Source organism: Spermophilus citellus (assembly GCF_964194105.1).
Source record: "Spermophilus citellus genome assembly, chromosome: 10".
NCBI classification, from domain to species: Eukaryota; Metazoa; Chordata; class Mammalia; order Rodentia; family Sciuridae; genus Spermophilus; species Spermophilus citellus.
Genome location: NC_138197.1, coordinates 122391751 through 122406448, shown reverse-complemented (window position 1 = coordinate 122406448; position 14698 = coordinate 122391751). Strand labels below are relative to the sequence as shown.

At 35.7% G+C, this 14698-nt stretch overlaps 2 protein-coding genes across 4 annotated transcripts in view; both read left to right on the top strand.

Moving 5' to 3' along the window:
• The window catches only part of MTERF2 (mitochondrial transcription termination factor 2), a 666987-nt gene that overhangs the window by 605121 nt on the left and 47168 nt on the right, over positions 1 to 14698 (top strand). The window lies entirely within an intron of this gene.
• The window catches only part of CRY1 (cryptochrome circadian regulator 1), a gene marked incomplete at its 3' end in the record, with an annotated part of 70418 nt that overhangs the window by 49380 nt on the left and 6340 nt on the right, over positions 1 to 14698 (top strand). For all 3 annotated transcript variants that reach the window (XM_081309710.1, XM_081309711.1, XM_081309712.1), the window contains exons 3-10: positions 5029 to 5171; positions 8294 to 8478; positions 8936 to 9024; positions 9939 to 10079; positions 10162 to 10473; positions 12010 to 12161; positions 12318 to 12520; positions 12621 to 12716. In XM_081309710.1, the coding sequence (XP_081165836.1) occupies positions 5029 to 5171; positions 8294 to 8478; positions 8936 to 9024; positions 9939 to 10079; positions 10162 to 10473; positions 12010 to 12161; positions 12318 to 12520; positions 12621 to 12716 (1321 nt within the window). The remainder of the gene's footprint in view (positions 1 to 5028; positions 5172 to 8293; positions 8479 to 8935; positions 9025 to 9938; positions 10080 to 10161; positions 10474 to 12009; positions 12162 to 12317; positions 12521 to 12620; positions 12717 to 14698) is intronic.

Genomic DNA, 14698 nt, shown 5'->3' with positions numbered 1-14698 from the left:
GGTAAAAATGTCACACAATTTTGACATTGTTTTATTATATGTCTGGCTTGTTCTTTAGTTATTTTAAAACGTTTTTGTAAAGTATTAGCATTGACATGGAACCTTTTATGAAAATTTATAGCTTCTTCTATTGTGGAGAAAATATGTATGTCATGTGTAGATTTATCTGCTAGTTCATTGCCCATACTAAGGGCTCCAGGCAATCCTGTATGTGCCCTGATATGACCTATAAAGAATGGATCTTTTCGGTCGCAGATTAGACTTTGTATAGCGGAAAACAAAGAGAAAACAGTAGAAGAAGGTGAAATCCTACCAGCATCTTCAAGGGATACTATAGCATTAACTACATATTGACTATCAGAAAATAAATTACATACAGAATCTTTAAACATCATAAAAGCTTGTAATACTGCATTAAGCTCTACCTTTTGAGCTGATTGCTTGGGTACTAAAAATGTAAATGTTTGATCAGGAGTAACTACTGCTGCTGTACCATTGTTTGACCCATCAGTGAATATATTTGGAGCATTTATGATAGGGGTTTTTCTTGTCATTTTTGGAAAAACTACAGGATGCTTAGACCAAAAAGACAACAAAGGATTAGATGGTAAGTGATTATCAAATGAAACACTAGTTTTACACATGATTATTGCCCAAGTATTTAACTCATTAGCTAACTCATCAATTTGATCCATAGTATATGGAGTAATAATTTTATTGGGAGAAATCCCAAATACTCCCTTAGCTGCTTTTATTCCTTTGAGTATCAATTGTCCTACAGCCTCAGGATATCTAGTAAGAATAGTGTTAGGAGAATAAGATAAATGTATCCACAATAATGGACCTTCCTGCCAAAATACTCCTGTAGGAATATTTTTTGTTGGTAGTATAATAAATAATAAAGGCAAACTTATATCAATTCTATCCAAATGCATATTTTCCATATATGTTTCAATGATTTTTAATGTCTTTCTTGCTTCAGGCGTTAACATGCGGGGTGAATTTGGATCTGATGGACCTTTTAGAATATCAAATAAAGGTCCTAACTCTCCTGTTGGTATGCCTAGATAAGGCCTTATCCAATTTATGTCTCCCAATAACTTTTGAAAGTCATTAAGTGATCTGAGTTGATCTACTCGTATTTGAATTTTTGGTGGACGGACCATGGTTGAGGATAATAGATCTCCTAAATAATTAATTGGAAGATTTAATTGTACTTTATCTATTGCTATCTCTAGATTATAATTTTTCAATAAGTTTGTAAGTGTGGCATAACATTCTAGTAATGTGTTTTTATCTTTATGTGCCAATAACACATCATCCATATAGTGAAATATTTGTAGTTCAGGATTTTGGTTTCTAAGTGGCTGGATTGCTTTATTAACATAAATGTGACACATAGTTGGGCTGTTAGCCATCCCTTGAGGGAGTACTTTCCATTCATATCTCTGATCAGGACCTTCATGATTCAGTGCAGGGATAGTAAATGCAAAATGTGGACTATCCTCGGGATGAATTGGAATTGAAAAGAAACAATCTTTAATATCTATAGCTAAAACATGCCAGGTTTTTGGTAAAGCAGACAATTGAGGAATCCCTGATTGAGCAGGTCCCATAATAACCATCTCATTATTAATGGCTCTTAAATCTTGTAATAATCTCCATTTACCAGATTTCTTTTTAATGACAAAAATGGGAGTATTATGGGGGGATACGGAAGGTTGTATATGTCCTTCCGCTAATTGTTGTCTGACCAAGTCATGGGCTACTTGTATCTTTTCTTTAGTCAGGGGCCACTGAGGAACCCACACTGGTCTTTCTGATTTCCAAGTAATTTTGATTGTCTCAGTGGCCCTTTCTGAAAACCCAAACCATGTCTATTTATTTCTTGATCTATTTGAATAGGTGCTGTCATGTCTTGTTCTTGTTCTCTTAATCTTTTTTCTTTCCTAAAGCCTTGTTTAGCTCTAGTAGTGGGCGCGTTAGGATTGATGTTATTTGTTAATGTCAATCCTAATTGATCTAGGACATCTCGTCCCCATAAATTTACGGGAAGATGATCCAATACATAGGGCTGTATAGTTCCTTCACATCCTTCAGGATCCCTCCAATCTAATACCATAGCACTTCTATGGGGATTTGTTGCCACTCCTAGGCCTCGAAGCGTTTGAGTGGCTTGCTGTAATGGCCAATGTTTTGGCCATTCTTGACGAGAGATGATGCTGAGGTCAGCCCCTGTGTCCAGCAGCCCATTAAAGTCATGTCCTTGAATATTTAATTTTAGCATTGGGCGAGAATCTAAATTTAAAGACAGCATAGCCCAATCTACACCTGTGGAGCCTAATCCCTTGGAACCTCTTTCTACATTACAACTGGAAAATTTATCATGCAGGCTGGGTATTATTAATAACTGTGCTATTCTATCTCCTGGTGAAATTACTGATATACCTCTTGGAGAACTAGCTATAATTTTTATTTCACCCTCATAATCGGGATCAATTACCCCAGGACTTATCATAAGTCCTTTTAGTGTAGAAGAACTGCGTCCCAGTAATAAGCCTACTGTTCCTTTGGGAAGAGGTCCTTTTACTCCTGTGGGAATGATTTGAACTCCCATCTCTGGAGTTAGTACTGCTCTGGCAGAGGAGCAGATGTCCAGCCCTGCGCTCCCTCTAGTTTGTCTGATGAGGGATTTAATGGATAATGCGTCCTGGGCACTACCTTGATGGTGCTGTTGGGTTCCTCCATTGCCCCATATATTTGTGGTTTTGGGCCCCGGGGCATTGGGCCCTCTAATCCGTTTTTTGGCAGTGGAGCTTGATACCTTTCTCCACGATATCGTGGGTAAACACTTGGTCCTTGTCCGTTTTTTGATAACGGAATACCCTCTATGGTGGTTTGAGAACGGCATTCATTAGCCCAATGTTTTCCTCTATGGCATCGTGGGCAAATACCTGGTATTCTATTCCTTTGATATCCAGCTTTGTTAAACCCTCCTCTTACGGGGCAACTCCTTTTAAAATGTCCTGTTTGATTACAATTATAGCATGTTTTTGGCCTGGCATCTAAAGCCTGTTGTACTGCTGCTAAGACTTGCCCTTGTTCATTAATGTCTCTACATAATTTAATATATGTGTTTAAATCTTCATGTCTCCATGGTCTAATGACCTCTCTGCAGCAACGATTTGCTTGGTCATAAGCCAGTTGTTTTATAAATGGCATTACCTGTTCTGTATTACCAAATATCCTAGAGGCTGACTGAATAAGTCTATCTACAAATTCAGCGTAAGGTTCATTAGTTCCTTGTATTACCTTAGATAATTGACCTTGTAAGTCTCCATGCCCCTGTAAAGTTTTCCATGCCCTAACTGCATCTACAGCAATTTGTGCGTATACGCCAGGGTCATATTCAATTTGCTGTCTTTGACCCTCATAAGGTCCCTTTCCCAAAAGCATCTCTATATTTCTTTGAGGGTAACCAGCTTCTGCATTTCGCCTAGCTGTCTCCATGCAAAATTCCTCATTGGCAACCTTCCATAACAAATATTGTCCTCCGTTTAGCACAGATCGACACATGTTAGCCCAATCTGCTGGTGTCATGTCCAAGTTGGTAACAGATTCGACCATGCTTATTGTGAAGGGAGCTTGCGGCCCATAGGTTGTTACAGCCTCCTTTAATTGCTTTATTGTTTTGAAATCTAAAGCACGGTGAATTCGTTGCCCTCCTGCCTGCTCAAGTACAGGGCATGCTAATCTTTGGGGTTCTGTCTCAGAATTCCGTCCATCAACTACGGGAGTTGAGGGCCGCTCAGCGGTAGATGGAGCTGTTGGTTGAGTTACGCCCTCTGGTGATAGAACGGAGTTAGTAGCAACCTCCTGTTGTAATTCTCCACCTGATGGCTGCTTTTCCTCTAAGCTTGCTTTTTTTAAATTTTCCTCTGTCTGACTAGCTTGAGAGACCTTCTCTTTTGCTTGACCTAGCGTTTTTTCTACCATAGTCTGGACCTCTAACAATTTACTTAGCAGTTTTTCGGTTTGTTTTTTACTGGATTCTAATCTACTATAAAGGTAACGTAACCCAATAAGATAGGATAAAACAAAGCCGAAACAGAATGAAACAAAAACGGAACAGAGAATGGTTGTATCGATTTTCTCTTTCTCAGGGCCGAATAACTTCAAACCTTGAGCCAACCATTTTTCCCAGTTCGCCTGAGAAAATTCTAGGGCTAGGGAGCTTGAAATTAAAACAAAATAAATCAAAACAAGAACACATTGTTTTTTGAGATGGGTACCCATCCTGTCGCCTTCCCTCAGGGGCGAGCAATTTTACTCACCTCTAAGTTCCAGGCGTTCCCCGTGCGGGCCGCCAAATGCCGCAGTCTTGGCTGGGCACAGAATCACGAGCCACTCAAGCAGGAACAAAACTTTATTTTGAAAAAGCCGCCAACACTCTCAGCGCCAGCAAGCCAAAACCGGTCCTCCCACGCGGGCGTCTGACCGGAACCGCGTGTCCCCGTGTCCCCCGGAACCGGGGGTCCCCCGGACCTCCCCCGGAATTCCCTCCTACTATCCTTCCCCAACCAATGGGAACTCTCCATGAGTCCCGTAACATGAATCCCGTAGCAGGCCAAGGTGAACAGCGGGAGTCCAATTTCCATATGAATGTAAATCTTAACATAATCATCTCAGTGGCTAGCTGGCGTCACTTTACAACCAAAGGTGCCATACATCGTATATTTGCTTGTGGCTCCTAGCAGTAAAGTGCTGTACAAACACATTTAGTGTAAGAACTGGTTTTGAACATATTGTTAGGTAGAGTAGTGCCTGGCATGATGCCTGGAATCTAGTGAGTATACTTTCACTATTTGCATATTCTTGGGGTGATAAATTGTGTATTTTTTCCTGCATGTTGGAAGTTGATTTATTTAATCATTTTAAGTGGAATTTGAGCCTTTCACTTATTGTTATGATAGAAAAAATAATAATTATAAAGCTGGTGTACATTTTTACTTCTTTCTCTCATTTTAGGAATGGAACATTACTAAACTTTCAATTGAGTATGATTCTGAGCCCTTTGGAAAGGAACGAGATGCAGCTATAAAGAAACTGGCTACTGAAGCTGGAGTAGAAGTCATTGTACGAATTTCACACACATTATATGACCTAGACAAGTACGGTTTTGTTTTGTTTTTTATTGTGGGAAAATATACATAACAGTATTTACTATCTCAACCATATTAAAGTATACAGTGGTATTAAGTACATAGACATTTGAACTAGTTACTAATACATATATTTGTAAAGTGAAAATAACATATACATCATAGAGTTGTGAGAGAATTAAATGAATATATGTCAAAGCTTTAGCATTTAATTTAGCTGCTACAATTTTTATGCACTCAATTACAAGCTCCAAAATTAATGACATTGTGCATAAGATAAAAGTACTCAGTATTTCAGTTTCAAAGCTATTAATGATTAACACTGTTACAAAATGTTTTTTGACTAATTCAGCCTAATATGGTCTGACTTTTCTGGGCTCTTAGTATTATTAGTTTTGTAATTTATATAATGCAGAGCCATAAATCACCTTCACATATCTTGTATGATTATCTTATTTTATTTCATGTGTATACATTATCTTTTTAATCTAGATTTTAAGTCCAGATGCAAATTGAATATTCTGTAACTTTACATAATTTTAGTCATCTGAACAATGGCCTGATACCATATTTCTCAAAAGTATGCTTCTTGAAACACTAGTCCCTGGTGATGCTTTGTCTGATAAATATTATGTCAAATTGAAGGCTAGGAGGTAGTAGATACAGTGAGTTTGGGAGGTTCGCGGGATTTGTTAACTTACTAAAGTAAAACTTTGCCATATGATTGTTCTTACAAATACCAAAATCTCAATTATATACCTTTTTAGTTATTTTTCTTAAGTTATTTACAGATTTTATTGTTAATAAAATAATTCTGTAATAAACATGACTAATTTTATTCCATGTCTCTGTGTATATTAAATCATGATTTGATACAGACAAGGATCTTACTTGATTTTTTTTTTGGGGGGGTGGGGTAACTGGGGGTTGATCTCAGGGGATTCAATCATTGAGCCACATCTCCAGCCCTGTTTTGTATTTTATTTAGAGATAGGGTCTCACTGAGTTGTTTAGCACCTTGCTTTTTGCTGAAGCTGGCTTTGAACTCAGCATCCTCCTGCCTCAGCCACCGAGCTGCTGGGATTAATCTGGAAGTCTTATGTCTTTTTAGTAAACTTGCTTTCTAGCTCCCTAGGAGCTGATCAGAAGGAGGCAGCAAACAGGGTAAGAGAAGGTGCTTACAACTGGTAGATTCAGTGTTCTCCATAACAGTAGTGCTTATTGGTTGAATGTGAATATTTACCATATGCAGTCTATCATGTTTATATGTTACATAGAGAAAATAGTTTTATAAGGTTTTCATTTTATAATATACAGTACCTTCAATAATACCATTGTGGTATCATTACAGTCAATAAAATTTATATGACCCTATGTGTAAATTTAAAATATTGTGCCAAAAGAAAATTTACTTAAAGCAGAGAGTATAGCTTTTTGATGATTATTTTCTGTACACATAGTTGATAATAATTTATATATGATATATAATAAAAATACATTGTTTTAGATTTGCCATTTATCAGTTATGTGATCTTGACTAATTTACTGAACCCTCCTGATAAGCTTCAATTTCTGCACTCAAAATGACAAGTTGGAGTTCCCTGTGATTCTTTATTAAGCAAATTGTCATAATGAAAAACAGTAGTTACTCCCAAATAGTATCTAATCTATCTGATCTGAAGTTCCATGGCAAAGCTAGTTATTCTTTTAACTATGACTTGTTTGAGGCAATTAGTGATCAGAAGTAAATATATAAGGTACTCAAATAACTTGGAATTTGGGGGCTTATATGTCCTAAGTATGGTAGTCCTCTCCTTATATCCAAGGGAGATGTTCTAAGACCCTCAATAAATGCCTGAAGCCAGGGATAGCACCAAACCTCAGATATACTGTATTTTCCCTCTATATACATACTTATGATAAAGTTTAATTTATAAATTAGGCATAATAAGAGCTTTATAATAATAATAATAAAATAGAATAATTATAACAATATAGTGTAATAAATTTATGTGAACGTGGTCTCTCTCACTTTCTGTAAAGAGTGAAGTCAAATATCAATATTTTTGGACCACAGTTTACCAAGAGTAACTGAAACCATGGAAAACAAAATCACAAGTAAGGGATAGTAGTCTATGTGACGTAGATGCAAATGTTAATATCTTTAATGAAGACATGAACACAAACTGGGCATGGTGGTATACTCTCTTAATCCCAGCAATCAGGGAGGCTAAGGCGGGAGGATCACAAGTTCAAGGCCAACTTCAGCAACTTAGCAAGACAGGGTCTCAAAATAAAATAAAAATGGGTAGAGGTGTAGCTCAGGTGTAGAGCCTCCCTGGGTTCAACCCCCAGTCTTGAAAAAAATATAGTAGAAAATAACAAATAATTGTCATTATCATAATATAGAATCTTAATGAAACTTGCTGGGAAAAATGAGGAGATGTAGATCAAAGGATACAAAGCAGCAGATATATAGGATGAGCAAGTTCCATATAACATAGGACCACAGTTGGTAAAATAATATCGCATTAGGGATTTTTGTTAAATAAGTAGATTTTAGCTGCTCTCATCACAAAATAATTAAGATTTTTTTGTGAGCTTGTAGTTGTTAGTCTGCTTCAGTATAGTAACTCTTGTATTATCTGTATGTATCCTGTATGTCATGTTGTAAACCTTTTATAATACACAACAAAATTTATTTTTTGCTGATTACTCGTAATATCATTATCAGTCTTGTTTAATTTTCATTAATTATCCAGAGATTCCTTAAGTTGGGTTATAATACATTTTTTTACATATCCATGTGAATTACTTTCTTGTTTTTGCCTTTAAGCTAATTTAACCATTTAATTGGGTTTTTTTCCCACTTTCTTAATCTTATCTGTCTTAATGGTCTTGGCATTTACATATTATGTATTTTTGATACCTAGCAGATATCTAAAAAATAGAGAATACTTTTTACATGAATTAACCATTTGAATATGTTCCTGGTTATATATGAGAAGCTAAAATTCTAAAAGTTTTAAATGATAAATTTTATTTTCTGGTTTTAAGACTTTTCAGAAATTGTCAACAAAAATATATTGTCATTTTTTACTAACTGCATTTTACTAACTCTCATATAATAGGATTATAGAACTCAATGGTGGACAACCGCCTCTAACTTATAAAAGATTTCAGACTCTCATCAGCAAAATGGAACCACTGGAGATACCAGTAGAGACAATTACTTCAGAAGTGATAGAAAAGTGCACAACTCCTCTGTCCGATGACCATGATGAGAAATACGGTGTTCCTTCACTGGAAGAGCTAGGTAGATATAAATTGTAATAATTGTGGAGATTAAGACTCAGTAAATCTTAATGATTCAGAAAATTCTACTTCATTTTATTTTGCCATATAAAGTATTTTGCATTAGTAGGGAAAGAGATAAAGAGAAAAAGAAAGAATGGGGCATGAAGGGGGAGGAAGGAAGGGAAAAACTGATCATAAACTAAGTGATATCATAAACTGAGTGATAAATCTGTACATTCTTTAGGTATTCTGTAAATATGTGAGATGATGTTACCTGTGAAGATGCATCCTAAAGCATAGAAAACTCATCATAGCCTTTGTAGGTGAGGGAGGACTATCTAGGTACTAAGTTCATTTTTATCAGTTCTTACAAATTTTCTGCAGAGGAATTTGTTCTCCTAGTTATTATGGTTAAATAAAAAATATTTTAGTTTCAGAAGAATAATACATTTATCTTCCTTTCTTTTCTTTCTTAGGTTTTGATACAGATGGCTTATCCTCTGCAGTGTGGCCAGGTGGAGAAACTGAAGCACTTACACGTTTGGAAAGGCATTTAGAAAGAAAAGTATGATAATGTAGATCATATAATCATGCTCATCATATAATCATGCTCATGTTTCCAAACTGACATATTTTAAGTTATTTCACTCTCTTTAAAAAAAAAAAAAAAGAAGACTGTTGAAAAGAAGGATTGATGGAAGTAGTTAAAATAGCACAAAGCTAATTGTTTAAGAGTTAACAACTGAGTATTTAAATTCCCTTCCCCCTCCTCTTCTGATTATTTTCCTTTGGCTACTACCATACTACCTCTTCATTCTTTGTACCTAAGTTTATATCAGTTTTGACCATAACTTTGAAACTAGAATAGAATTCTATAGTAGTGCCCGTATTCACAAGGGATACATTCCAAGACCCTAATGGATGCCTATAACCACGAATGTCACCAAACCTTATATAGATTGTTTTTTCCTATGTATGCATACATGTGATAAAATTTAATTTTTAAATCAAGCACAGTAAGAGATTACCAATAATAACTAATGATAGAATAATTATAACAAACTACTATAATAAAGTTTATTTAAAACTTATGAGTTATTTATTTCTGGAATTTTTCACTTAATATTTTTTGACCATGGTTAGCCATGAATAACTGAAACCTGGAGATGTGAAACTGTGGACAAGGGGAAACTGCCATATGTCACCTTTCCCTCAGTGTCAAAAATACAGATTGAAGGTATTTCCTACCTTTGCTGGGAATTTGAAAGTTTTTCATGTGTGCTGCATCAAAATGGCTGAAATGAAAGAATGCTCACTTTTTAAAATCTTTTTTTAAAGATTAAAACATGCATTTGTGACTGACATAATAAGTTATTTCCCAAGAATTATGTAATTTTTTAAATTCAAAAATCTCGATTTTGTACACTTAAAATGGAGAAGACAGTTTTGATCAATGTAATTCTTTCTGTATGTTTTCAGGCTTGGGTGGCAAACTTTGAAAGACCTCGAATGAATGCAAATTCTTTACTTGCTAGCCCTACTGGACTCAGTCCTTATCTCCGATTTGGCTGTTTGTCATGTCGACTCTTTTACTTCAAACTAACTGACCTTTACAAAAAGGTATTATCTAAAATTAGAGCTTATTTTTCAAAATACTTTTTAAAAAATTTGTTGATAATACTTCCTTGCTTTTTAATCACAGGTAAAGAAAAACAGTTCTCCTCCCCTTTCTCTTTATGGGCAACTGCTATGGCGTGAGTTTTTCTATACAGCAGCAACAAATAATCCACGCTTTGATAAAATGGAAGGAAACCCCATCTGTGTTCAGATTCCTTGGGATAAGAATCCTGAGGCTTTAGCCAAATGGGCAGAAGGCCGGACAGGCTTTCCGTGGATCGATGCTATCATGACACAGCTTCGTCAGGAGGGTTGGATTCACCATTTGGCCAGACATGCGGTTGCTTGCTTCCTCACACGAGGTGACCTATGGATAAGCTGGGAAGAAGGAATGAAGGTGGGTGTTCTAGCTAATGTAGTGTGGTCATATTTTGAAGGAATCCATATCTTATTTTAAAAAATCCTAGAAGTTGTCTAATATAGACCCATCTACAGTCTAGCTTTTGTGTGGATAATGCATAGAATCCCCACAAAACAAGCACACATTCTGAGAGCAGAATGGTAAAATCAGACAGGAAGAATGGTGAAAACTGGTTAAATGGATTAAACTTAAAATTGTGTTAGTGTTAAACCAGCCTAGCTGTTAAGAGAACTATTAAGATTTAACATTCTGGATTTATTGGACAGATATATTTATAGGTGAACATTTCTGTTCCAAAGTTGATTTACCCAAGAGTTGTTAGAAGAAACTAATTCATATTATGAATTTTAAAAATATTAATTATTTCACCTCAATTTAACATCATAGCTTTTGGGTAATAGTTCTATTATGTAAAGAGAAGAATACTACATTTTGTGCTTACACATAGCAGGATTTACATATATGTTTACCTTTCATAAATTTTCCCTATCCAAGGACCATTTCTGATTCTGTTTTTTTTCCCCCATCTCCTCTATTTTCTAGTACAAAGTTGTACAAGAAGAAGACATATAGCACCTACTTAATAAATTTATATTAAAATCATTTATTTTAATTCTATTTTATTTTGAATTAAGGAATTCAAAATTTAATCTATATAATGCTAGCATATTTCTTTCTTTTTTATGTTTGTTTTTTCCATAGCTTTATTGAGGTAAAATTGAAGTATAATACATGTGTTTTTTGTTTTGTTTTGTTTTGTTTTGGGGTACCAGGGATTCAACTTAGGGAACTCAACCACTGAGCTACATCCCCAGCCCTATTTTGTATTTTATTTAGAGACAGGGTCTCACTGAGTTGCTTAGCACCTTGCTGTTGCTGAGACAGGTTTTGAACTTTCGATCTTCCTGTCTCAGCCTCCTGAGCCGCTGGGATTACAGGCATTCGCCACCACGCCCAGCTAAAATGTGCATATTTGAAGTATGCAGTTTGATCAGTTTTTACATGTATGTAACCAGTACAATCAACATAAAAAGTATTTCCATTACTTTTTTAAAAATTTGAAATCATGCAGTGCTAGTACATTTCTAAGGTGCACTTATATTTGGGTGTGCTCCCCTTATGTACATCAAAGTACAAAGTATCTAAGTTTGAGTTAGTAATTTATTTGGTATCATTTTGTTTTCTTGAATATGATCTGCTTTTTCTCTACTTTTAATATCCTATTATCCTTTAAAATCAGTGGCTCAAGTAATTTTTTGCTCCCTACAATAAGACTGTGAAGGCTGAAGAATAAATTCTGTTTAAGCAATCTACTAAACATATGTTACCAACACATTTCTTTTCCTGAAACAGTTTACAGAACATACACAAGAAAGCTAACTTTGGAATGTTTAATCTTACAATTTTGTGCTAGATTTTCTTTGCCTTGACTTTTGATCTACAGTGACCTCAAAAATACTTGCTTTGAGAATCATGTGTGTGCATGCTAATTGGTTACTGTTACTTCTGAAGGTATTTGAGGAATTACTGCTTGATGCAGACTGGAGCATAAATGCTGGAAGCTGGATGTGGCTGTCTTGTAGTTCCTTTTTCCAACAGTTTTTTCACTGCTATTGCCCTGTTGGTTTTGGTAGAAGAACAGATCCCAATGGAGACTACATCAGGTAAATAAAGGATTATTACTATTCAATGTGGAATAGCTAATGATGGGCAGCAGAGATAAAGAGTAAACAGATCACGTAAATGATATTGATAGCTAGTAATCTGTGATAGTTTGCTGATAATATATTTTATTAATATTTTTTTCCTTCTCCCAAAAGGCGTTATTTACCTGTCCTAAGAGGCTTCCCTGCAAAATATATCTACGATCCCTGGAATGCACCAGAAGGTATTCAGAAGGTAGCCAAATGTTTGATTGGAGTTAATTATCCCAAACCAATGGTGAACCATGCCGAGGCAAGCCGTTTGAATATTGAAAGGATGAAACAGATCTATCAGCAGCTCTCACGATATAGAGGACTAGGTGTGTCACTGTCTTTGATTTGTTCTTTAACAGATATTTACATACTTATCCATGAATTTTATCTTGATCATAATTTAATAGGAAATTTATTCCCCTTTAGGGCTTCTTGCTTCCGTACCTTCTAATCCTAATGGGAATGGAGGTCTCATGGGGTATGCACCTGGAGAAAATATCCCAGGTTGTAGCAGCAGTGGAAGTAAGTAAAAACTAAGAAATTTCTGTATTTACTAACATAAAGAAATTAATAATTAGTTATATTGTTCATTGAATCCTGCTATAATGGTTTTATCCTTAAAAACTGTCCCTAAAATTAGTGTAATAGATTCTCTGTACACGTGCATACACATTTATACATACATCATCCCCTCAAACTAGTGGTGACATTTTAAAGATGGGAAATACCATTACATGTAGCAGGTATGGACTAGATCATGTTGAAGGTCTTCTTTTAAACCAGATGAGATCTTTTTTTTTTTCATTTATTTATTTTATTTTGTGGTGCTCAGGGTTTGAACTCATAGCCATCCATGCTAGGCATGAGTGTGGGAACCCTGAGCTGTACTTCCAGCCAGGAGATTGATTTTTAAGGGTAAAATGAAACTCAAATCTCATATTTTCCAAATGTTCATTATTTTTTATTCTCTTTAGCTGAATATCAGCTATAAGATAATTAAGAAGGTCAGCAGCCCTCTGAGCAGAGCCAAAAGATTGACGGACCATATACATACATAGGGCCTCTAGCCCTTTGATACATGAGGTTTTTCTTACAAAGCCTCATCTGTGATAATCTTCTATATGAATTGTGTGTAGTTATCACATACATTCTAGATACTTATGATATTAATAATGTAAAGAAGTCAGTATATATCAGAAATTTGAATCATGATATCAGTTTTCTAAAGCTCTAACCTAAAATGCCACGAGGCTAAGTTTCATTAAAATCAAGAGAATATTTTAGAAATGCTTATTTTTAAAAAATCACGTGTTCTAAATTGATATTAAGAATAAATCTTTTTTAAAAATGAACCTTTCTGAATTCAGAAATATCCTGCATCTTTATAAAAGCATATATTTTATTAGTTTTGGGAGAAAGGAATAAGAGCACTCACCTTTTCACTGCCCACCTTGTGCCCAGCAGTAGATTTTTGCCAACATATTTACAATAACCTTCCAAGGGATTGGTGTTGAGGTCCTCACTTTTTGGTTGGGGAAATTATCCCGGGGAGGTAGGGTAGCTTAACCAAGATCCCATGGTTATTAAGAAGTTGACCTAAGATTCGGATCCACATCTGAGTAGCCCCAAAGCTCCTACTCTTTCCTACATCTGTGGGTCACCTCTAAAAGTGTTATTTACCTACCAAATAGTTGCCAGTGATACAGTGTATTTCAGAAATATTCTTTCTCAGGGTGTCTACAGTTTGAAGAAACCTCAACAATATATCGTTTCAAAAGTTCTTCCATATCTCTAGTTCTGTTTACAACCTGTCTTGTCAGCCTACACTTGAATGGGAGGGACAAAATTTCTATGAAGCATTGTGACAGGCAGGGGGCAGAGGGACGGGAACCAGTAGGTTCCCGGTGCCTGGATAATGGACAGTGATTGGATGTACTGCTTCTTAGAAGTTTACTGAAATCTATCCTTTATTTGGAGTTGTCATCTAATGTTAATCATGGTAGCAAGTTAAATTGGGATCATTTTGTTTCACAAATTTATAAGGTAGTTTGTGATGTTATAAAAAAATTAATAAATCTTGAGATTATTCTTGTCTTGTAAATACTTAACCGGTAACACATGTTGGAGCTGAGTTCTATTGGCCTTTCCAAAGACCCAAAAGCTATAAAAACTGGGTAACTGGAGCTTACAGTTTGAATGGGCACATGGAGGGAAAACAAAAACAAATGAAAGAAAGTGATAAATTGTAAGATGCTGCCTCCACTTGACAGTAAGAGAAAAGGGAGCGAGATCAACAGGGGCTGAAAGGACTAGAGAAACTGTCCTGTAGCATGGTAGGTATGGGTAGCATTTGAGTAGGAGGGTGAAGGAGAACATTCAGACCTAGGAATAGCAGTGGCTGTGGAAAGATCCTGTGGATTTGGACTATAGTATTAATTAACCTTTTCTCCTCTGAAGTTTCTCCTCCATTTGAAAGGATTTATGTGCTTCTGAAGCGTATGCCC